This window comes from Lepisma saccharinum, chromosome 11, assembly GCF_977018435.1.
Source record: "Lepisma saccharinum chromosome 11, izLepSacc3.1, whole genome shotgun sequence".
NCBI lineage: Eukaryota > Metazoa > Arthropoda > Insecta > Zygentoma > Lepismatidae > Lepisma > Lepisma saccharinum.
In genome coordinates, this window is record NC_139239.1 from 51,544,358 (window position 1) to 51,569,231 (window position 24,874).

The window sequence follows — 24,874 nt, forward strand, 5'->3', positions numbered from 1 at the left end:
AAACGGATTGTTCACGTTCTCTGGTTATATAAAGAAAATGTCTAAATATACAGCTTTTTCTATCCTAAAACCTATTGGGGTACTATTCCTAAGTGTAAATGAACTGTTCAGGTTCTTCATAGAACATTTGCAATTTAGTATTAGCTTGGTAGAATGCTAGTTATCAGTATCGGTTATTTTTACATTGGCATATTATAGTCAAAAAAATTTATAAACAATCCTTTCCCATCTTCCTCTTGTTGGTCTATTGATCTCCTACTCTGGTCATATTGCAAGGGAGTCGAATCAGATGATCCCCCAAATTAACAGTGTTCATTTTATTTATTTTCTTAAAGGAATAAAGCCCCTCGATAACAAAGTTCAGTTAATTGATATTCCTACCCAAAAATTGGATGGAAAATGCAAACGCACATATTCTACCACTTAATCCAAAGAGTAACTGATGCCACAGGTTTTCAAAAGTCCAAATTTGAAATATTATTTGAGTGTTCACACAACATAAATTTCATTAATAAAATTTCCTAACTTTCAAAGAATTTGCTTACATCAAGAATGTGTGGGGCCTTACCTCCACGTCCCCCTATGTGCCTTCATAGCATGGTGCATGGGGAATTTACATTATCTTTTTAACATTGATTGGAGGGTGAGAAGTATATAGATGGTTTGCTTCAATTTGTTTTAGTAATATCCGTAATATAATGCTTTAAAAATCTCTAAAACAAAAACTTTCATGCAAATTTTCAAGTTTTACTTTGTAAATCAATCTTTAGTGTCTCACGCACCAACAAATACACACACAGCCACCTGTTTACTCCCACACACAGACATTCACTGTAAGGTGTAGCTTATACAAAAATATGTACAAGATACTACACAAGATTTTCTTGAGGTACTGTGCAATGCAATGCAATGCATCTATAATTTTCAAATTTCTGTGAAGTTAATCCACAGAGTGCTTACAACTTACACTAAAACACACTTGTAAAATTCCATGTGAAAAAAAATTGCAAATTGTGCAGGTCGAGTACACTACAATGAGAATTTACTGCTGTACTAGTTATTCTACAATAAGGAAAATAAAAAAGTACTTACAAGTGGTTCTCCTTGCAAAAAAAAAAATGTTTCAACCCTGTCTTCTGAAGGCTTTCTTCAAGCTTTCCATGAGGTTTAAAATATTTTAAGTACTTCACAAAGAGTGGTTAAAAGGAATCATGTCTGAAAGATTGAAATAGGAAGGTTGAAAGTTGGCAACCAACTGTGGAATGCCCTGTCGTACAAGGTGGGTAAAACTTCAACATTCGTATTTTAACCATTTCAACATTTTTATCTTTTAACTACTCTTGAGAGGTTTCTTCTTAGAAAGCCCAAAGGCAGCTTTGAAAACGAGGCCAAAATGTGTTATTTAAGAAATATAACCACTTGTTAGCATTTTTTTAAAATACATTTTTCTTATTGTGGAACAGTGGTTATGTGAAACATTCAAGAAAGTGTTCTAAAATAACAATCGACTGACAGAACAATTAATTGCGAACTTCAAATTACAATCGTTGTGGAAAGAATGGCAAGAAATTTCGGGTCATGGCTCAAGTGAAATACTCATTCCTTATCCCGATTGGCTCCACTAGATAAAAAAGCTGCCAGCGAATCAAACTGTGCCTGACAAGAAAAGAAATGTTTAACATGGGTGCCTTTTCGTCTTCAGCTGCATCCTGTTCCGACTTCTGCTTCCTCAGCAACTGCTTCTTATAGTTGAGATGAAGGCCATCCCATTCAAGGCGTGTTGGAACACAACTCCAAACATCTGGGAGAAATATGACCACTGTTTCAACTCGGGTAGGGACGGTCCGTCCCTTGTGAGTAGTTTCTCCCCGACGGTAGTAAATCTCCAGAAAACGATACCTACAGAGCAGAGTTTTCCAAGTTAAAAGTCCATCGCAATGAAAATGCAATAATATGAGATACAAGAATCTTAATAAAAATTAAAGTTAAAAAAGAAAGGAGGAAGAGAGAGAGTCAAATTTAAATGTATGGGATATTTTCACTTCATCTGCCTTCTGCAAATCTTAACACACAGATAACATATCACAATCAAATTATATATATACAGTAGAGCGTCGATTATCCGAACGTCGGTCAACCGAACGACCGCTTAACCGAACTGTGTACTCGCTCACTTTCAGATATCTGTAATGAAAAAAGTACGTGACTTAGCTGCTCGTAAGCGTGTAGGCTTGCTTAGACAGACCAAAATAAAGGATTTTTTTAAACGTTAATTTTGTGTACTGTGTGTATTGTTCATGCAAAATGCGTATGTAATATGTACATATTTTTGTTTAATAAACTGTACCACATACTATATATTCCTACTAAAGTTGCCTTTGTACGTTACTTTGTAATACATACTTAAAGAGATGCCTGTTTTTATGAATAAATTTACTGTACAGTACTTCTTTTTGGCAAATAAACATGTACAGTTCGATTATCCGAACAAACCAGTTTTCCGAACACCCATGTCCCCCAATTACTTCGGATAATCGACGCTCTACTGTATATATATATCTATATATAAAAAATGCACTAATCTAAACTATAAGAGAAAATAACAATATATTACAATAAATTCACATACATTAGAAAAATTGTCATATATAGCACCAATCATTCATCTTGCAGTGCGCATGTACACTTTTAATTATTCGGTGTACAATAATTATGTTTTATTCTTATGCGACATTGCATTGAAAGGGGTAAATATACCACACTACCTGCATGCAGAAGACCTAGGTTCAATTACCACAATGGTTGATCTCGAGTAGGATTTTTTCTGTAGTTGTTCCTGCATTAGTGGCTGTCCCTAAAATCCTCCAAGGTCACTTTCTTTTCATACTTTTTGTCTCTCACCTTAATTTCAACCATCACATTCCTCTCTTGTTGCACAATGTACACGGATAGTAAATGTTTGAGAATGTGCGTAGCTCTACTTTCGCAGCAACCCTTATGGCCCTCCATGACATATAACAATACACAATTGATGGCTTTCTTAACTACTGTACACATTCTGTATCTTTTGCACCATAATTATTCTTAAGGTTAAGAAAAAGTACATAGAACAAATTCATGGAAGTTATAATTCCTTCCCAACAATGCAACTGTCTTGTACCATATCCAATAAAAATATTTCCTAATGTATATAAAATATCTCTAAAAGTTTTCTGCAGAAAACACACACCAATGAGAAACATAAATTTATTTTACAAACCCTGTTATGTATGGTACCAAAAATTGAGATGTAAACTTTAGACATGGCATTTAATAATACTGTCCTCTCTAAACTCTGTGGATGAGGGTCTTCTTTGGGTGACACGTGGTCAGCATCAAGTTCCATTATCGTTGTTTTCTGGCATGCTAGACTGGAGTCTGTTACTTCCTCTTGCCAAGTGGCTCCACCAATTCTCCTCATGATGCTGGGTGGACACCAAATTTTTTTGAGCTACCACACTGGTGATTGAAGCCAGGATCACTCCCACCAAAGGCAAGAGTGCTAACCATCTGACTCAGTGGATGTATACTGCACTGAAGTAAGCACATGTGACAAATGCAAGCAAAGCAAGTGTGTTGTCAGAATGCACGTGGATTTTCCTCAGAATTCCATCATGCTGTGGAATCCAACTAAAGAGCTAAATTACATGTTCTTCACAGATTTGTGACTGAAGAAGTTATGCAGGAAAATGTAAAATGAAGGACGGATGGATTGAATGATTTAGTTTATTTTACTTTCCTTTTCTGCCACTTCTGGGTAATCACGAAGATGAAGGTAAGTAATATGATGAAACTGACGAAGAACACAAATGCTCAAGCAAGGTTTCCAACCTGGGAACCCTGATATTGTAGTACGCTGCGCTAACTACTCTGCCACGCAGGTCAGCATAAAACCAAGGAAATAATTCTAATGCTTCAATAAAGTTAAATGTATAATATGGAAATGTGATAAAGCCGTGAGCTGATCACCACTTCCAAAAATGGTCACGATTGTGAATATGTGAGGTCTGTCTCCAGATCTGCCCACTTTTATATCATGGCATGTTACAATATGTAGAAAGGTAACTTTACCTCTGTTTACCTTTTTCAAGATGATGAATGGCACTCATTGGCTGTGTACCACTTAATTCATCCGAAAAGATGTCGGTAGACGTATTCGTAAATGCAACAAAATCACATACTAAAATTTTGCACCAAGGCTGAGCTATAAGTAGCACCTACCTGAACCTGAAGCAACTGCAACAAAACAATTTCAAAATTATGACACAACATTCTGGTTTACAGACTGCACACTTGGGTCAAAGATAGCTTTCATACCAGTGTTATCTGCATAGAACTGCACAACTACACAAAAAATCTCAATGCGTAATGCTTCTATCCCATGTTCTGGATAGAATAATCGTGGTTCTTGCCACGTTACACAAGGTAAATACAAAAGAAAATGGTGTGTCCCTTGAATATCTCAATGGTCATTATGAAAATAGGAATGTACAATAGTTTTCATAAGATATGTCTCTATAAATATTTGGTAATTAAAATTTTGTAATTCTGGAATTATTTTGTTCATTGCAGAACATTCGAAGAAATTAAATAATTAGTATGGTAATCTAGCCTCACTATGGAGCAATTTTATTCCACCTTCACTCCACCTGAAAAGGTCATGAAACTTTGAAAAGAAAAGAAAAAAAGAATCATGAATTACCTTATGATTTTTATGATTTATAGTTCATGTTTAATAAGATTCTCAATCGATAACTTTGGACTTTTATAAGAAATAAAAATGGCTCCAACAATGTATATGTCAAAACATCTGACAAGATTCATTGCATGACTGCTTCTTTTTGTGTCTTTTGTTAAATTTCTCCCATTGATATGACTGTAGCATGGATCAAATTGAAAATAAATGTCTGATGAAAAAAGCGTATGTTGCCCTGAAACATTAACTTCAAAAAAGTGTTTACTTGATTAAGAACCGCAAATTGAGAGAAAAAAGTAGGAAGTCTCATTAGGTCAGGACTATAAAGGCTACCTACCTCTTTATTATTAATCTTGATGCAGTTCAATTATATTGCTCCATTGTATTCTATGGAATTCATTTCATGCATTTTATTACTTGCATCACTTTTTTCTTGGCTGATGTGATAATGGGAATGAATGATGATATGAAATTGACGAAGAGACAGAGAAGAAAACGTATGCCCAGAACTCAAACCCACAACCTTCAGAATCAAAGTCATGGGTCGATCATTCAACATGCGTGACCACCAAGGTGGTATTATATTTGTGTTGCACTACCTGACTATTGTGCATCTCCTAGTGTGTTTCCTGTATTCATCTATCTTCTCTTCCAGGGTGTGCAGATTCTTCTGTGGAAGCTTGTCCACATTCACGAGTCATGTTGCAAATTCAGTATTTCTAGGGTATATGAGCAGGTCATTTTATTGCATATTTGAGGAAAATATTACAATTTTTACGCAAAAACAAACAAAAATGTTATGTGGTTAGTTAATCGATGCATTCAAGGGATACAGCAAGTATACATTTTTTGAACTTCCAATAAGTTGTGTTAACTGCCTACATATTTGTATCCTGTACGTTCTCTTGCTGGCAAAAGAGTGATGTGAACTTCATAAATGTACACTGAAGTTACACCATAGTGCATAAATATCTGCTTAGTGCATGACTACTTCTTGCTTAGGACGTTTTAAATATCCCTTAATCTATCATCGGACTGATTCATCTTTTGGAAACTTCATACTAACGATTGTCAAGTCTTTAAGCTTCCAATGCTGTACGTTTGACAATTCTTCTTATCAAGTTGCTGCTATAAGTCTAATAATGGAAATGGTTGGTTGGAACTGCTGTCAAGCCAAGGCTCATGCACAAAACAATTTGATCAAAATTAAACTATACTATCCTGCACATTGAAGTTTATAATGGACTAGTGTCACATAGAGACAATAATATTGAGGAAGGGTATGAACTAAATCTCTTATTTTTATCAGTACTGAGTTATCCCTGAATATGTTTTTCTTAATGCCGTATCCTTACAAACATTTACCTCTTACAAGTGCAATTATGGCAATGTACATTACACTTACTCTTTTGTGGTTTCACATTACATTACAATTAAAATTAAGACCTGTATATCTGAAGAAACTGTCTACAAATTGTACTAAAAAAAATGACATGATAAAATATATTATGTGGGTGATTCTAAAAATAAGTTCCATGTAGCGATATTTTTGGATGTTACGTATTTATTGAAATATTATACCTTCTAAAGCTACAGGACAATCATCTGTCTCACTGAGTATTGGGCGTTCCCAGGAGACATGCCATAAGTGTGAGTCACGGTGGTGAATAGATGTGTGTCATAGAAGTGATTGATTGATTTGTTGTTTTAAGTCCACTTTATGCACAGTAAGGCTAATCGGGACTGGACCTACAGTTTAAAGTGGGATCCGAACCACTTGTGCCTCCACCGGGTTTCGTACCCGAGACCCCTTGATTGCAAGGCGACGACGCTACCACTGTGCCATCGGGGAGGCCTGTTATAGAAGTGGACAAAAGATGAAGTGCGGAGACTTGTTCAATATGAGTGGCTCAGCGAGGTGCATGGATGTGATGTTCAAGCAAATGGTTTTTGGATCGTGTCAGCAATTCCATGATGGGGAACAGTGTGGCAGACAAGCATCAACCGGAAGACTTCCAATGTTCACAATGGAGGTAAACATTGAATGTGCAAATGTCATGATCCATGCTGATCGACAGGTCACTGTGCAAGACAATTGCATCAGCATTGAATCTTGGATATATCCAAGCCCCTAGCATCTGTGATATTTCAGAATATCACATGGTGGCGGCATGGTGGGTATCTCAACAAATGTTTTCCAATCACAAGGCCCTAAGAATGAGCATTAGTCTGCATCATCCCTTGCATTACACGTAATCAGGGTCTGTCGCACATTGTGACAGCTGGTGAGAGCTGGGTGTGCCATTACACCCAAAGCAGGTCCCCACAGAGTGGGGGCACCCCAGTTGTCTGGTCAAACAGAAGTTACAAGTTAGCATATCTGCTGATAAGATCATGCTGTGTTTTGAGATACCAACGGGGTTCTTTTTCTGGACTTTCTGAATCGTGGAATGAATACCCTCAGATATGATTAAGGTCTACTGATGACTTGTGTTGTTTCTGGATGACAATGCTAGACAATGTTGGAATCATGTGGAAAAGTAGAAGTATGTCTCTTTCCAGTGATAATGTACACGAGTTCCTGATTTTTTTCGGAACCTTCCTCAAACTAAACTCAGTATAGTGCTTGATAAGCAAATTCTCAAATGATTCTTATATGAAAATTCATGATCTTGAATTATTACTGAAGAGAAAAATATTTTAGAACTTTTACACACTTTCATACACATTATACAGAATAAAATATTAGAAACCTGGAATCTGAATCAAAGTTATACCATGGGTGGACAATATATTTTTTAGTTTTTGAATAAATTCATGTTTTGTTGCAGAGATTAATATTCATACAAAAGTATGGTATAACTGGTCTAGTGGAGTAACTGTACCCACACAACATTCATTTTAATGTGATACCAAAACAACTAGAAAATAATGATACATGCTCACTCAAGGGCTGTGACATTCAAACATATTAACTGCTTAGCCTACAACACTAACAAAACTTACCAGCCTTTTAAATAAATATAGTGAAACACACAAATCCAAGGATTATATATGCATGCAAATGGACAACCACGGGAGAAAAAAAAGGTTTATGTTAGAATGCATAACTTTGTCTTTAAAAGGTTTACTCATATGAACCAAAAAATTATGATACAGTTCTTTGGCACCTTCTTCATGCTAAAAAATACAAACTGCACTAAGAGGAAAAAATGCTGAAAAAACAATAGTATTGCACATGTATTTTTCTCAGCTTACAACACTAGTGAAAAATATACAAAATTGCAGGCACAACGTAACTCTTGTGTAACAATATATCCATACAGTATACATACTTTACTAAAAATAATTACCATTGAGTGCAATGGCTCAGGTCGATTCCAGTCAAAGCACGGCACGTTCTGATGGCTGTTTTAATCAGCACGGCAGGATCCTTGTCTGGGTTAGCACCATCCAAAGATGGACTCCATGGCCCACCAATAGCCATGGTTTCATTCTTTCCTCTTAGCCCCACCAGGAAGTTGATCAGCCGTGTGGGATGTACAAAGTTCTCCCTCGCATCGAGCGTGTCTTCGGCTAAAGCACATGACTTGTGGAACATCTCATCTTGTGGTGGCAAACTCATTAGCATTACCTGTCAACATATCACCGTGTTAATAAATAACATTTGCAGAAATTTAAAACAGGATAGTTCGTTAAATGCCAGTGCATGCTGATATCGCATAGCCAGGCTTTCTAGTCAAGTCTGCTACTACTGCCCCTCACTTGTCTTAATCAACCAGCGATGAATCCCGGAACTTCCCATTTGGCTGTGGGAGCTCCATGATAATGTTATGAAAATTTAAGTTTAAAAATTAAATTATGCAACTGTGTTTATAATATCGATTCCTAGATTTTTCTTGATATATTGTTACTTCAAAAGAATTTGCTTCATAATCCCTACATACGGTTCCACTCATTTTGCCAAAGACTTTCTCCATATTCAAGATGTTTTAAAATACTTTTTCAGACCATTCTCAATGCTATAACTTGCAATTTTGTTTATCAAATTACAGCTTACGGATATTGTGAAAACTGGAGCTGAACCCACACCTCTTGGACAAGATATAGATATGAGTGCCAACACTCTTACTGATTCTCACCGACATAGATAACTGAAACAACTTAAAGTAGTTTAGAATATTTATAAATTTTAAAAAAAGTGTACCAAAGTCTTGCTTTTATTCATAACTTCACGTAAGATAATTTTCTGATCACAAAATCCATTTATCCGCACACTGCTGTTGCCAAATTAAATCAAATTATGCATTTTACATGATTTCCACGATATTTAGACTCCGCAAAAGTTTTGCACTGCTTTTCTACAGACCTCACAAGGTTCAATAATTGAAGAAAAATGGTGAATAAATCTGAACAGATACCACTTGTATAGGCTAATACCAAAACATCAGCATCAACAACACATTCACTGCAGCATATTTAATATTCCCGGACTTTTCCCAACTTTTAAAATATTTGTATGGAATTTCTAACATTTCCATGGCTTCTTTGGTCATGGGCATGTTTTCCTGATTTTCCGTCAGTGAGATCCCTGCTTAGGGATTTCTTTCTTCCAATTTTATGTTAGAAAAACCTTATATGTTAAAACATAGAAGAAATAAGTTCCTTTCTAGTTGCCTCATATGTCTAGGATACTTGAGGAAATATATTTGGCAAATGCCTGAAAAAAATTACTCTGGTCAACATTAGTTATATGTTCAAAACTCTCATAATCAAATCAAAAGTTTTACAGGAAACTTATCATAAAATGAAAGGAGACAAGGATGCAAATAAGAGGCAACATCTTGAGACACATAAATTAAACACACATATAAACAGAACATAAATGTATCACAATATTTTCCCAAACTTAACGATGATAAGATCAGGTTTAAACCTAGAGAGCCAGAAAAGTAAATGAAATGTAAAATAAATAAATGATGCTGCATGAACATAAAAAATTTGGACTCCTAATCAATAAATTCCAGGGAACCACATTTATTTCTATAGCACCTTATCAAAAGTAGAGCATCTTCAGTAGTCAACGCAAGACTTCCCCTCCAAAAATTCAATTAAGCATGTCCCACTGGGTTTGTCTTGAACAATTTCATCTAATCTCATCATTCCTTCTCATGAAGATTAACCTAAACGCAAGGTAAAATAGAAACCCAAAGAAATGAAAAGCAATCTCAGCAAAAAGAAGAATGGATCCATTCACCCAAAATATAATTCATAAAGACCACAAATCACCTGAACATACAAGACAAGAAAATGACTCATAACATCTACAGAGCATTCCCTGACATTATTCACTACGAGACTCGGGGGCAAGCGGCCCGGCGTCAGCGCTTGTCTTTCCCGATGAACGGGGTCCACGACAGTCGCTAGAGTCTGCTATTAAAATTACAGTTTTCATATTGTGTACTAACCTTGACTACAGGAGGTGTTGAAAATGATGTCCCTCTGCTTAAACACATTCCTGGCATCTCCGAAGGAAATGTGCATTTACACGTGCAAGTTCGTCTACTATAATTCTCCCGATTTCTCGTACAATACTCTCTTTTAACTCATGGATGGTGTGTGGATTGTCTTTGTATACTTTATTTTTTAGATTTTCCCATTTTTCTTTCCACTTTTATTCAGAACTGACCCTGTTACTCTAAACATTTTTACGAGGTTTAATATAGTGGTCCTATGTGGAAGGCGAACACCAGAAAATTTCGTTGCAAAACATAGTCGCACTTCTCCACAATTCCTCTTTCCGAAGTGACACTCGACAAGATAAATCCTTTGTTGTAATGTAAACTTTTGTGGTGCCATACTAAGCCACAATCTTCAACCCACGGACACGACACAACACAACTTCCGAGGGAGGATTATACTGGCGTCAGTTTGCAGCATCAACAGAAAGGGAAAGAGAGCGAAGGCAGGGAGAGAGAGAAGGACAAAAAAAAGAAAGAGACAGACTGTAGCGTGCGACTGTCGCGGACCCCGTTCAACAGGAAAGACAAGTCTCGTAGCAAATGTCAGGGAATGCTTTGTACATATGATTATGACGAAAATCAAGTGTTACATTACATGTACTACAAAATATACAAGATTCCCAAACAAACCTTACATTCAAATATCTCTTCTTTAGTTGAAGTTGCTGGCATGAATAGTAAAATACAAAATAATAATACACTCAAGACAATATAACATACCTTTGCTGAGAATAGATAATCAGCATCAGGTGGTTCTAATATAGCATCATTTTCAAGCACTTCGTCTACTTCCTTATTCATCACATGAAAAGCACATGGTCTATCCATGGTAAATGGTCTATTTGGTGGAAAGGCATCAACCCATCGAAAACTCGTTGTAAAAAAATCTGATGGGATATACAGGTTGGTATAGCGCCTTCGAAGTTCCAGAACATTAGCTTCTGGCCTATAAATTCAAAATATGTTTTTTTTTTTAGAATCACAAGATAATCAATTATTATTCTTAAGAAATAAGTTTTGACTTCATTGGTCTTTCACACTCATCACATTATTCAGGGAATACACTCCTTCCTCCTATTTACAATGTCTATCTGAAATCAACAGAGTTGTAGAAGCAAACTGGGGAATTGAAAGGGAAAGGTTGTAACGAGACTTGCACAGGAAAAAAAATACACAATATATTAAAAAAGGTAAGGGAACACTAAAATAATTCATAATTCATGAATTGACAGATAAAAGCATTCTCTTTGGTATCTAGCAATTAGGCATATCTTTGTATTGATTTGTAAGAAATTTAATGGTCCAATATATCCACAGCCTGTAAATTAGTGCAAAAGTCTGCCATTTTGTTAGTATATTTATTAATTTGAAGGTATCATTTACATACACTTCATTCGTAAGGCAAATGCCTTCTTTTTTAAGTAAAACCATACTGGTCACTTGCAATCATTAAGCATGTTAATATACACTGTTCACTCATACCTTTAGAACAACCTATTCATGTTTTTATACCTATCTTCAGTAATTTCCTTTTGATTAACAATAAAATTACACTCTAAAAGATACCAGCATAGAATAATTAATTTTTGTTGTTTACCAAAATCATGAAAAGGTAAAAAGTTGATAATTATTTTATACCTTCTTGTGCGATATTGATTTAACCATATAAGTTATATAAAAAGAAAAAAAAAACAATGTGTGGTGGACTTAATAATAATAATTTTGAGTTTAAATTCAACTCTTCAGAATAAACAATTTCTCCTTAAACTCGCAGGGAAAGTTCCGAAGCAAATAAGCCTTCACTGACCTACTGGACCTAAATGTTAGAATTGGTACTTTTATTTCTATTGGCCAAAATTTCATATCTGTCCATCCCTGAAACTTGAATTGATTGAGTTGGTGCTTTCAAGTCCATTTTATGCACAGAAAGGCTAATCGTGACTGGACCTACAGTTTAAAGTGAGCTCTGAACCACTGTGCCATGTGCCTCAACTGGGTATCAAACCTGGGATCCCTCGATTACAAGGCAATGACGTTACCACCATGCCATCGGGGAGACCCTCCCCTCCCTGAAACATATCTTCATAGACAGAAGAGCAACAAATACAAAAAAATGTAAAACACTATTATTTAAAAGTACTTACAAATCCAAGGATATCTTTGGTATTTGTACAACATAGCGAGGAACTATTCTAGTGCGACGTCTTGGTGGAGAACGACTCCTTGCCCTAGGGCTTCTGCTTCTCTTCCGATTTGAAGGGCTGCGTTTTTCACGTTCCCTCTCCCTTTCTCTCTCTCTACAATATAAGACAGACACAAAAAGGGTCTATTAATATATATGCACATGTATGTACAAATAAAACAGCAAATGTTAATGTATGTATTAAAGTCACTATAGCTGAGCTAAACACAACAACTTAGAATTGCAGATAACCTATTTACAGAATATTCATTTCATGAGAAGTGAAACTCAGGAGTAATTGGCTGTTGAGAGGGCAAGGAAAGCAAGTAAGCATCAGGAACAGGGTGGATAAAAACTATTATTGATGATTTTTATTAAAAAATCATTTTTGATGATCTTTTTATTTAAATTGGATTCTTTAAATTTAAATCGATTTTTTAATTATTTTTTTAAAACATGCTTAACATTGCTTTTATAGTTTTTGGCACCATACATATAATTTTTTTATATATAGAAAAGGCTTTTCTGGTAAACAGCCCTGTAAAATATTTGAACAGTTTGATTACACATAATTTGTTATTTGCTTTAAATATACATTTTATTGTTTCTCATACTGTGTATACGAACCTAATATGGAAATGTTTGTAGAATGTGTTAATGAAACTACAATAATTTCAGTAACTTTTCTTCCAGTGAAAATAAAACATTCTGGATGTCGCTACTATATAATTGTAACTGAAAATATTTTTTATAGTCTTTGTAGCTGAATTTTGGTAATTTTTTAATGATAGTTTGCCAAGTATCAACTGCCATGTTTACTTACAGTTTAATGATAATGACGCTATTTAACATGATTAGTATTTTGTATATTATTCTGCAAAAAATGTTTGCCATTTTTGCCTATAAAAATTATTGAATATTAAATCAAGCAAAATTCAAGTGTATTTTTAGTAGGGATGGGACCGATTAATCGGTACTCTATCGGTATCGGCCGATATAGGCATATCGGTGTATCGGTTTAAAGGTAAAATTACCGATTATTTTACCGATCCGATATATCGATAAATATCTTATAATTTAGTGCAAAATTCTGCCATTTTGTTGTAATTTCTATGGACAATCTCGATGCCCTACTTTCTAAAAAAGTAATTGTCTAAATATTCAACTTCTTTTGCACTGCAGTCACCTCGAAACACACTTTTATTAAGAAGATCAATGAACATTTCAGGTTCTTCAAGGACCATTTCTAACTTTATATCGGATCGGTAGAATATCGGTTATCAGTATCGGTAAATTTTATATCTGTACTTTATCGGTATCAGCCAAAATTTCATATCGGCCCATCCCTAATTTTTAGTTTACACATTACATTTCCTTTCGAATGAGTTTCACCCCATCAGTACATATGTTGTTTCCTTTCTTAGAGCCTAATAAACACCATAAAATGATTAAGAGATTAATGTACTTTCACATAAAGTGATTCAAATCAGTGATTTTTTTTAAAATCTCCATATTTAAATCTTGACTTAAATCGCAATTTAAATCAATCAGGAGTGATCTTTTAGATGAAACTTATCACATATTGACTGAAAATTAACAAGCCTTGTTTTTTTCTAAAAGTTCATAACAATTATACACATTTAGAATAAAAAATGTAGTAACTATCTACAACACACAATCAAAAATTGCAACAAGAAAGTGGTATTTCACATAAAATTTCTATACACATAGTAACTAACAGGAATGCTCTACTCTGTATATTAAATTGAAGTATAGTTTTCCACAACAAACTCAAAATGTAACTTCTCTCTTTGTGCAGAATTACTTTCTCATTGTAATACTGTTTAAATGACCAAACCATTTTGAATTAACAAGAACGTTCTTTTTAAGTCAAAACTTGGTGGTAAGCTAAGGTATCACAGTCAAATAGCATATTGTGACAGATCTTAGTTCAATGTGGAGACCAGGAATTACAAGCCCCAGATGCAAGAAACGTCACTCATTTCAGACATACCTCACTGGCTGAGTAACACTTACAGTAGCAATATTATCCATTTTTTGCTATTGACCCTCAAGCATTCTATATTGCAAAAGAAGTTCCTCTCGTACAGTGTTTTTCATTTTTCCAGAAAAAGAGTAAATTTCTATGAATTCTCCTGAAAAACTAAATTTCCAGACATTTTCCAGGATTTTCAGATTGGTACACACCCAGCTTAATTTTGATAATTTTTACAAATGTGTGTTGGTTGATGTGTGCATGTAAAACCACAAAGAAGTCTAGTGATCTAGTAAATATTGCTGATCTTAAACACTGTCAAGTGTTAATAATAACCGACAGGAGCTCACCTTGCCCTTTCTTCACGTCTCCTCTCTCGGTCAGGATCTCTTTCCCGTTCACGTTCTTTCTCCCTTTCTCGTTCTCTTTCCCTGTCTCTCTCCCTCGTTCGCTGGCCTGGTGATATCCTTCGTGTTGACAGTTGGTTCCCTCGAATGAAATTACTCTGTTGCTCTGTAAAAATTCAACAGTTTTTTTTTTTAAAAATTCTAACACCTAAACATGCTTAGAAGTAGTCATAAGAACAACAACAACATCCTTTAAGTGGTTGAAAATTATTTTGTGAAACCTTTAGGCACACTTTAAAAATGTATTTTTACAAATCAAAAGTCCATTCTGTTTAAGTGCCAAAACACTGAAATTAATACATTCACAGTAACTGCCGCGATACAAACAAACTGCATAATTAATGTAGGAACTAGAAGATACGAAAGCTCAAAATGTCTGAAACTCAGAACCTTCGGAGGTTTCTTCTGTTCAATTTTGAATACGTTAAAAAAAATTCTCAACTTTTTTAGAGCAAGTATTCCATCCATAAAAGGACTAAGAATCTCACACAAGGAGCATCCACTCCTCTGATAGGAAGCATGTGCTCATATTTTGACATGAATGAAAAGAAACACATTCTTAGAAATTGAGAAGGTGCTTATATATACACATGTGTGCACATTTATGCATGTCACAAAAATGCTGTCTATTTACAATGTTGCCAGATTAGAAACTACACAAGGGAGAACCTTGTTCATATGAAAATGGGGTATAATTATGAGCACCTGCTCTGCATCACCCACTAGGGTATATGGCCATTATGAGCACCTGCTCTGCACTACCCACTAACTCTTATCTTCAAATGTAACAATAAAATTACTCAACTCATTTATGACATATATATATTTTTAAAACATGCATATCACAAATATCTACTTCTTTTAAAAGTACCACAACCTGGACAAATTTGATTTTATAACTTAAAATCTCTCCAAGACTGTTCGCTTATCTACAAAATGTTTAAAATTCAAAAAGTAAAGTGGGCACAGCTTGCCTTATATGAAAAATCCACATAAATAACAAAAACGAACAGAAATAGGAAACATTCGACAGGCACAGGCAAATTTAATTTTTTTTCAGTAACCAGTGAGTGTTACTGAATTTACTATCTTTTTATGCAAAAACCTTCTTCCATTTGCTCCCCCCCCTCTCTTGCACACACATATATCATAAGTATTTACCTGGTGGAGGAACAGCATTGTAACTGTTCTGCTGGGGAAAGTTTTGATTTATGCTGGGCAAACCCTGATTACGTTGAACCTGAGTTCCTTGATTCGGCAGCACCTGTATCCTAGTTGCATTCCACTTAAACGGCATGTTGGCATTGTAAGATGCCTCAACCAGAACTCTGTCTCCTACCTTGGGCATCGTTCCTTTCACACAACTGAAAGGGAAAATATGCACTAACATTCACAAAGTAGTGTAGAAGTTTTAATTTCTACAGCAGTGGAACATTTAATACATAGTAAATATTGTAGATTTGCTATTACGAAATCTGTACTATGACCATGCAGGTTTTTACTAGTGTTGGGTGATATATCGCGATATTGAAAAAATATCGTCCAGGCGATATCAACTAGGTGATGTATTTTGGTGATACATATTGTGGCCACAATATGTATTGTCACAATATTTTGGATATATACACACATGTCGCCAATATGTATTGTCACAATATTTTGGCAATATAAATCATAGCCACGACATGTATCATCACAATATTTTGGTGATATATACGTATCATGTCGCCGATATGTATAGTCTCAATGATATTTTATGAATTGAATGCTTCCTGTAATATTACTTATGGCACATGTTCGATGGTAAAGTATGAAGATGGTATGCCTACTTTTTTGTTGCTCCAGTCCTTCTTATTCCGTTTCGTCTTCCTTATTATGAAGAAATTTGTGCTGAAAAGAAGGTGTGGGAGTGAATTATTTCTATTGAATACATCTCTCTCTCACTCTCTCAGTATTTCGGTAAAATTTGCACTATTGAACTATTTGCACCAGAGAACACCGGCAGATTCTGAACATGTTACCATGTGATATATGTATCTCGTCAACGATATAGCATCCATAATATTTACCATGTCAGCAAAATGTATCATGCCCAAAATTAATACGTACATGACATTAATGCCACGCAAGCACTGTTTGACTTAAATAGGGAAAAAAGCATTACAGTAAGCTGTCCAAGAAATTAAAATTCGTCATTCTGGGCAACTATTAATGATCAACATGGGCCGTAAACAGTGTTAGGCTTAAATAGAAGCACTAAAAAGTCTAAAATAAAACTTCGTTAACAATACTAGACGAATGCAGAAATATGGAAGCACTTTTTACAGCTTAATTAGTCTGTCAGCACTTATGGTGCATGGAAAACATTATTTGTGAAGAATGAATTGTGAAACTCAGTATATTAATTTTTTGATGTTCTAAAATCATCCTGATGCCGCTTATGGCTGCCCAGGTGGGCAAATTTCAAGTTTGTGTCCAGCTCACTCTGCAATAAGTCTCTTTGATGACTCTATGCCTAAAATGTTATCCATATTTACAAGAATAAACATAACTCATTAGTTTTTCTTAAGTTCCTGATTTGTGTGCGAATATCCTAGACTTCACGCACAGGAAAGTATACGTAGTTAGTGCACTGCATTATATTCAAGCACCTCTCATTGAATTTCAGAAAGCTGTTTGTTTCGATTATGCATTTCCTCTTTGTTTTCAACAAGAAAGCTTTTGAAAAATTCTCCTGGAAATAAAATCTTACACTAATTCTTTTGTTGTGAAATAATCACTCTAGTGATTTCTGGCTGCCATTTCTATAAGAAACCACTTTGAGATGGCAATCATGGTTTTTTGGTATTCTTACACACCCATACAACTGTGGTATAAAGTAAAATTAGTACCCCTAAACTATACAGAAATCTTGATTTTTGCCACATGGCCTATAAACTAGATAGCACTTTTATGATATCAAGTTTGAAATTTTTATGTACCTATGATATTTCATTTTACAATAGTTGTATTATCGTGTGTCCACTGAATGACTGATGTTAAACTCTTAATAGTTCTAGTGCATAATAAACAACTTTTTTCATATATTTTTATACATTTAGCTCTAATATGTGGGTAATTGTTAGAGGCATGCAAATTTCGTTTTTGACGAAAACACGAAATATGAAATAACATGCTCTAATGTTAATTTTTCATGTTTCTGAAAGGTCTGAGGTGCATTTTTCCACCCTGTTTTGTCAAGAAATAATGCGAAATGAACTGCAAAATGCGAAATTGGCTCTTAAACACGAAATTTACCATTTATATACCAACGTGACACTTTCTGAAGTCTGAAGTATCCTGTGAGTTATGCAATTCACGGAAAATTGAATAATTCTGCTGTAAATATTTGAGAAGCAAAAATGGACCCCTTTACACAGGAATAAACTTAATACTCTGGTAACTACATACATGTGCTATTAGAAGGGATAAGTTTATTTTGTGTAATAAGTGCAGTTTTTAAATCAAATTTAGGATTATATTCACAATTTTAAAACCAAAATGTCATTTTATATAGCACTTTCGATGTGATTATTCACCGCTATAACACCGAAATTTTATTTTATTTACCACTTTTGAACCCGAAATCAACTCTGTTTTTGTACCGAAATTTTGCTTTTTTATTTACCAAAAATATGTGCCTCTAGTAATTGTTAATGATCTTGTCGAGTCTTACAGCGGGCACTCTACATGCTGGCAAGGAAGTGGGGAGTGGGAAAGCAACCAATTCAGCACGATAAGAAAGGCAGCAGCCTGTAGAACGAGGTTCTTCTTCCTCTCGACGTCGTAACTCTCGGCGCCACTGTTTTGTCTGGTTGGTCTGCTGTGTATTCCCTGCTCCCACTTCTCTTGCCAGCATGAGGGCCGGTTAGTTAATTGAACTCTCCAAGAAAAGGTTCTTAAAAGTCCTTGTGTTGACTCACCTCACCCAACAGGTTGTTAAGTGCCACAGCTTGCCCCGAGTTGATAGCTTCCTGAAGATGAGGCCTGCTCGAGAAATAGTTCTTAAAGCCGTCCGCCGTTAAGAGTAGACAAGAGTTATAGCCAGAATGACGAATTCCACGCCACTAATCAACAAATTTTGCAAACTTTGTATAAAATAATATTGTGACAATGGAAATAAGATTTTTGGAAAATTATTTTGGTGGTAATGGAAAATGATCACAAGACTACTTTGATTTTGCAACATAGGTAATTAGCATAAATTTTTGTACAATATATTTACACACAAATTATTGCGTCAAACTTTCCATTCTTTTCTTGACCTGCTAACGTTTGTACAAAGTACACATCTTACAATGTCGTTTCTTCCATCTGAATGTGACGAACCGAACCTGGTTGTCATTACATGAAATACTCTTCTGTTTGTGACGGGAAATGTAGCACAGAAAAGGGGACGATACATATCACCCACCGGTATGATACTTATTGTGAGGACGATATATCACTGATATCACAATACGGAAAAAATATCGTATTGTATTGTCCAAGACAATATTTTCGTGACGATATATCACAATAACTAATTTCCTATATGGTCCTCCCTAGTTTTTACTGAACGATGATCAATCCTACTACTGTGACCAAATCCTGCCAATCAATGTTACAAAGAATGTTATAAAGTTTCAACACTCACGTTGTTTGGAAGAAAACATCCTCATCAACAAATCCAAAGTTATCGTGTAGCTTTGTGACTGTACCGGTGAACACTCGTTGCTTGGGAGGCTGTTGCGCCTGGTTCGGAGCAGGCCCTGGTGCCTGAGTTACAGGTACTGTTACAGGTACCGTGCCAGGTGGTGGAGGTTGCTGGAATGCCCCTGGCTGCTGAAGTGCCCGTGGAGCGGGATAGCTAACTGTCGCCACCTGTGGATGTCATAAAAAATGTTATGTTGAATATAAATTTTAGCTTCCTCAATAATATATAGTACATTATGCTGTCAGGCTAGCTTCTTGTTAATGCCTACTTTCTGGTTATAACAGCTTCTTTAAACTACCCTTCAACCAGAAAATAATTTATACCAACAAGGTAAGATATAACAGTTGGGCTGAAAAGTTCGTAGGCTAACATAGTAAAAAATATTTTTTTGACAAAATTCGATTTTATTATTCAATATAGTTGCCTTTGAGGGCGATACAACGATTATAGCGGTCATACAATTTTTCGATGCCATTTTTATAGTACGATTTCTCTTTAGCCTCAAAATAGGCCTCAGTTTCGACGATTACCTCTTCATCAGTGCTAAATTTCTTTCCAGCGAGAATTCTTTTAAGGTCTGCAAACAGGAAAAAGTCACTGGGAGCCAGATCTGGAGAATATGGTGGATGGGGAAGCAATTCGTAGTCTAATTCATATAATTTTGCCATTGTTTTCATTGATTTGTGACACGGTGCATTGTCTTGATGAAACAGCACTTTTTTCTTCTCCAAATGGGGCCGTTTTATCGTGATTTCATCCTTTAAACGCTCCAACAACGCTATGTAATAATCTCAGCTATCTCGATCAACTTCACTTTACGATCATTTAAAATTATTTTGTGGACTTTTTTGATGTTTTCGTCGGTAACAGCCTCTTTGGGGCGTCCACTGCGTGCATAGTCTTCGATGCTCATTTCGCCTCGTTTAAATTTAGCAAACCACTTCTCAACGGTTGATTTTCCGAATAATGTTTATCAAGCCAAGCCTTGGCTTCAACAGTATTTTTTTCGCCAAAAAGCAATGCTTTATTAACACACGAAATTCTTTTTTATCCATTTTTTCACAATAACAAAAGCTGCTTCACTCACAATGCTATATCTCACGAACTAATTATCCGGCAGCTGTGAAATTTATACACGTATCTTTTGAAGGTTAGTACTAAATAAAAATCACATGGATTTAATTCTAGTAACGCCATCTATGAGTCAGCCTACGAACTTTTCAGCCCAACTGTTATATATAGTTACAGAAGGAGAGAGTGTATGACTAGGGCTAGGAAGTTAAGGAAAAGTAATCTTTTTTCTCTCGGCCTTGAAGACAAAAGTAGTTTGTTTACCTTCAGTTAGAACCAGGAAACATTTATTATATTTTGAATTTTCTAGCCTTTGTTTTGGCTTTTATGCAATTTTTCAGTTTATATTGTCATTTTTTATCATTTATCATTCTTCTCTTTGTTGTTAAATGCATTTGCTAGCATAACTTACATATTTAAACTCCCTAATAAGTACACCATCAATGCAAAATTATAATTTGATGCACACGAAGAACAACTATATTTTCAGATGCTGACTGACTACTGTATCGTGCAAGGCACACTCTGAAAGGAGGTGAATTACTTGTACAGAAAAAAAAATATGGTGTATTTTATGTAACCTTGAAGTAAAAATTATAAAAAAAATACATTAGCACGTAATTGTGTATTTTCCTTTACTTTGGTACTTTAAACCACCAAACAATGAGTTTTATTGAATTATTAACTACTCTCTGGTAATTAAAAAAATAAGCTTTCATTTAAAGAGCAAAAATTATTTTAGGTCATTTTTTAGATTTTTTTTATGTCATTCAAGCCTTCTCCTACGATAAATGTAGCACATTTTAATGAATAAAGATTCACTAATGGCAAGTTTCTAAATTATTTATCACAATGGAAAAAAATATACATTTAATCAAACCTGGCTATTAACAATATTTTATAAATATTTCCAGGCAATTAATGTTGAAGATCAAGTGGATACACAGAGTAACAATCAAAGATGTTCTGAGATACACAGACTGAAAAGAATGTTAAAGAAATTGAATGACAAGTAGGATAGTAGACATTATCCTGAGACGTGAAGGGCTAATGAAAATAGTACTTGACTGAAGAATAGGAGGAAAACTATACTGGCAGGTCCAGGATCTGATCCTCAACATTTATTGCATGGAAATATTTAATCAACCTCAGTCATTCTCATGTTCCAATCTCACAATTACCTTCACTATCGCAATCCCCCTACATGACCTTGTGACTTGATCTCACCCTCTGAAAGACCTGGGAGGGTTGCCCTCATGAGGGTCACCCTCCAGATGGCGAACACCTCTATGTTGTGTCTGGGTATTCCAGGGAAAATAAATGTAAAACTTTGTTCCCAATCTGTCATCATGCCTGTGGCTCTGTACTTTTAGCTATATATATATATATCATCTGCATGGTTCACCCTTACAAGTCTTCCGGTATCTATCCCCCTGCACATAGTAGCATGCCATGAAGTCACATGAGGGGATGTGAAAGTAGGGCCACACACATTCAGTCTCAGCCACTTGTGGAGGTGATATGATCAGCACCACACTCCTGCAATCATCTCCCACCAACACGCATGGCATAGAGCAATCACAAACAGAAGAACTTTCAGCTAGAAGCCTTCACTCATCTTCCCCTCTATCCCCTCAGCTATACCTCTCCCATGTGTGAGTACAATACACATGACATGCGGTTCTGCACAGGTTACTTTTCTTTAGGCTTCTCATTAGAGCTTGAGTGACTCATGCAGGGACAATGTTGAAAAATTCCCTCCTCAAATCCCCCACCCTGAATTTTACTGTGGCAATCAGATGCCCTACCACTTGGACCACTGTTAGCTTCACACTGGCAGGCCTAAGATATATTGAACCAATCGCTAAAGATATGACCTAAAACCAACCCCAGGGTTGAAAGAATTATCAAAATGAGTATAATATTTTATAACAATTTCAATGTGGCTTACCAATGAAATATTTTTCTTAACCGATCATTCTTTACATTACATTTAGAGAGAATTCACACCAAAGCGACAAGTGACTCATGTCGCATAGAGATTTCACCAATCAAAATCAGACGCGCATGCCTGTCATGCCACTACAGTGTGAAATGTTGCTACTGATTGAATCGTTCCCAAGCAACATGTGCTGCATGTCGCTTCAGTGTGAAATTTCCCCTAAAGCGATTCACGTAACTATGTAAACATGCATGTATTTATATATTTACCTGAGTCGTAGCAAGAGAAGTGGGAAGGGCAACACCAGGATTCCCAATACTTGTTGTCAGCGATGTTGATAGAGCCATACCCTGCTACGAAAAATTGTTTAACAATTAAAAACACCAAGATCAAATGGATTGCACTTGCAAGCAAAAAATCAAAGCAAGATTTACCCTAACATGCAAAGTATATTAGTGATATTAAAATTAGAGAATTCATTTGAATTTAATCAGATATTTTACTAGCATCTGAGCATTCCAACTAATTTCTGTGGTGTACAGGTATCCTGCAAATTTTCCACTGTGTAAAAACTGCATGGCAAAGGTGGGTTTTCTGATGAAATGGGAACTGTCTACTAACATTTTAAACAAAATTCTGGTACATTTTCGTCTTCAACTGTGCACTTCTACACTCTCCACACATTTCACACACAGAGTTTCATAGCTATATAGGATGTTTGTGTCGCTGCCTCTCAAGAATGAACTGAACTCACTTTACACATGTTAATACAAAATATAATGACTTACCTGAGAGATAATGGTGCCCTGGGGCAATGCAGCATTCTGAAAATAAGAAATGTATATCAATATAACTTGAAAAGTTTCCTTTACTGCAACCATAGTTGTATAGTTAGAACAAGAAAGAAAACATACAAACTGCAAAACTAGTATTACAGATACATAATCCTCGCCGATATTGATGCATTTATTCTATAATCTTCCAATTTTTCACTATCCACAGCATAAAATCTGTTGTCTCGGACGAATTCAGATCTCATGCTTAACCTCATCACCTTAGCACCCACTGTGCACTCAAACATCACAATGAAGAATATCCTACTGCAATTGCTACACATCTATCAACTCTGATCATTTCCACTCTCCACTCATTTGCTTATGCTACTTTCTCAGCAAGACGACCATGTTGGCCCTTTTCAGCCACTCTGCAGAAAAGTCCTTTGTACAACACAACAGTGCACTGCTTGTTGGCTGTACGCTCCTCGATTACAGTTGTCATTTTCGACACTGAGCTGCACATGAGCAGGAAATATCTAGCACCTATTAACTATCAACCTGTGGTGTACTGCCACCTACTGACAACTTTTGAAACTACTACCTACCATTACCATCTATCCTCATTGATTTGATTGTGATTCGGTATGTTTTACTTTGCTTTTATGCCACTTTTCGCTAACTATGAAATTGATGAAGGGATACTCAAAAAGAACATACATGGCCAGGCTGTGATTCAAACCTAGGAGCAGCTATCATCAAACTGACTTATTTGGCTAATCACGGCATGATGAGGTGAAATTGATGAAACAACCTTGCCCAAACTGGGGACTATTTTCTACATGTTAACCAATTATATTTTTGTTCGTAACTACATCCAAGAAAAGAACATCTTCCTACCTGCTGTATTCCTACCGCAGGCTGATACACCTGTTGAGGCTGCTGAAAAGGAACTACTGATGGATTTGTTAAGCCAGGTGCCAATGTTGTTTGACCCATGATTTGCGAGGTGAGGGGAGCAGGTTGGTTCACAGCTGGAGTAATGGGCTGGCCTATTTAAAAAAAAAAAGGAAAGAAAAATCACACATGTTCATAAGAATATGTCACCAACATTACACAAACTTTTCTTTAGATGTGCCTTCTGTTTATATTTGGTAGCTAAGAGGTAAAACTTGATAACCCATACTCAGTTAACACTGGATCCAGTTGCTGCACAAGAATGAACGGAAACAATTGGGTGATCCATACACCACAACACAGTGGACAAGCTTTCACTTGTGTTTTTCCTTGGTTCCATTTAAGGCTAACCAGGTTTTACTCCTAAGCTGCACATATAATTGCTTCACCTTTCACATGCTCATACATATTTTATTGCCCTGCATCATACCTGCAGGCAAATTTTTATTTTCAAATTATCAAAAATATTCAACAGTAATACTTTGGATGATATTTGATGACTGTTGGTGATCATTTTAGTGCATTACGAATACATCCCAGACAACATAAATTCA

At 35.6% G+C, this 24,874-nt stretch overlaps 1 protein-coding gene across 3 annotated transcripts in view; it reads right to left on the reverse strand.

Annotated features, from left to right (window-relative positions):
- Nucleotides 1-24,874, reverse strand: part of LOC145994797 (cell division cycle and apoptosis regulator protein 1-like) — a 69,202-nt gene that overhangs the window by 38,280 nt on the left and 6,048 nt on the right. For 2 of the 3 annotated variants that reach the window (XM_083131095.1, XM_083131094.1), the window contains exons 3-12: nt 24,264-24,415; nt 23,379-23,414; nt 22,860-22,943; nt 19,518-19,744; nt 16,004-16,206; nt 14,786-14,948; nt 12,402-12,554; nt 10,978-11,203; nt 8,089-8,369; nt 1,689-1,899 (exon numbers count right to left, since the gene is read on the reverse strand). In XM_083131095.1, the coding sequence (XP_082987221.1) occupies nt 1,689-1,899; nt 8,089-8,369; nt 10,978-11,203; nt 12,402-12,554; nt 14,786-14,948; nt 16,004-16,206; nt 19,518-19,744; nt 22,860-22,943; nt 23,379-23,414; nt 24,264-24,415 (1,736 nt within the window). The remainder of the gene's footprint in view (nt 1-1,688; nt 1,900-8,088; nt 8,370-10,977; nt 11,204-12,401; nt 12,555-14,785; nt 14,949-16,003; nt 16,207-19,517; nt 19,745-22,859; nt 22,944-23,378; nt 23,415-24,263; nt 24,416-24,874) is intronic. The other variant, XM_083131096.1, reaches the window with a different exon arrangement.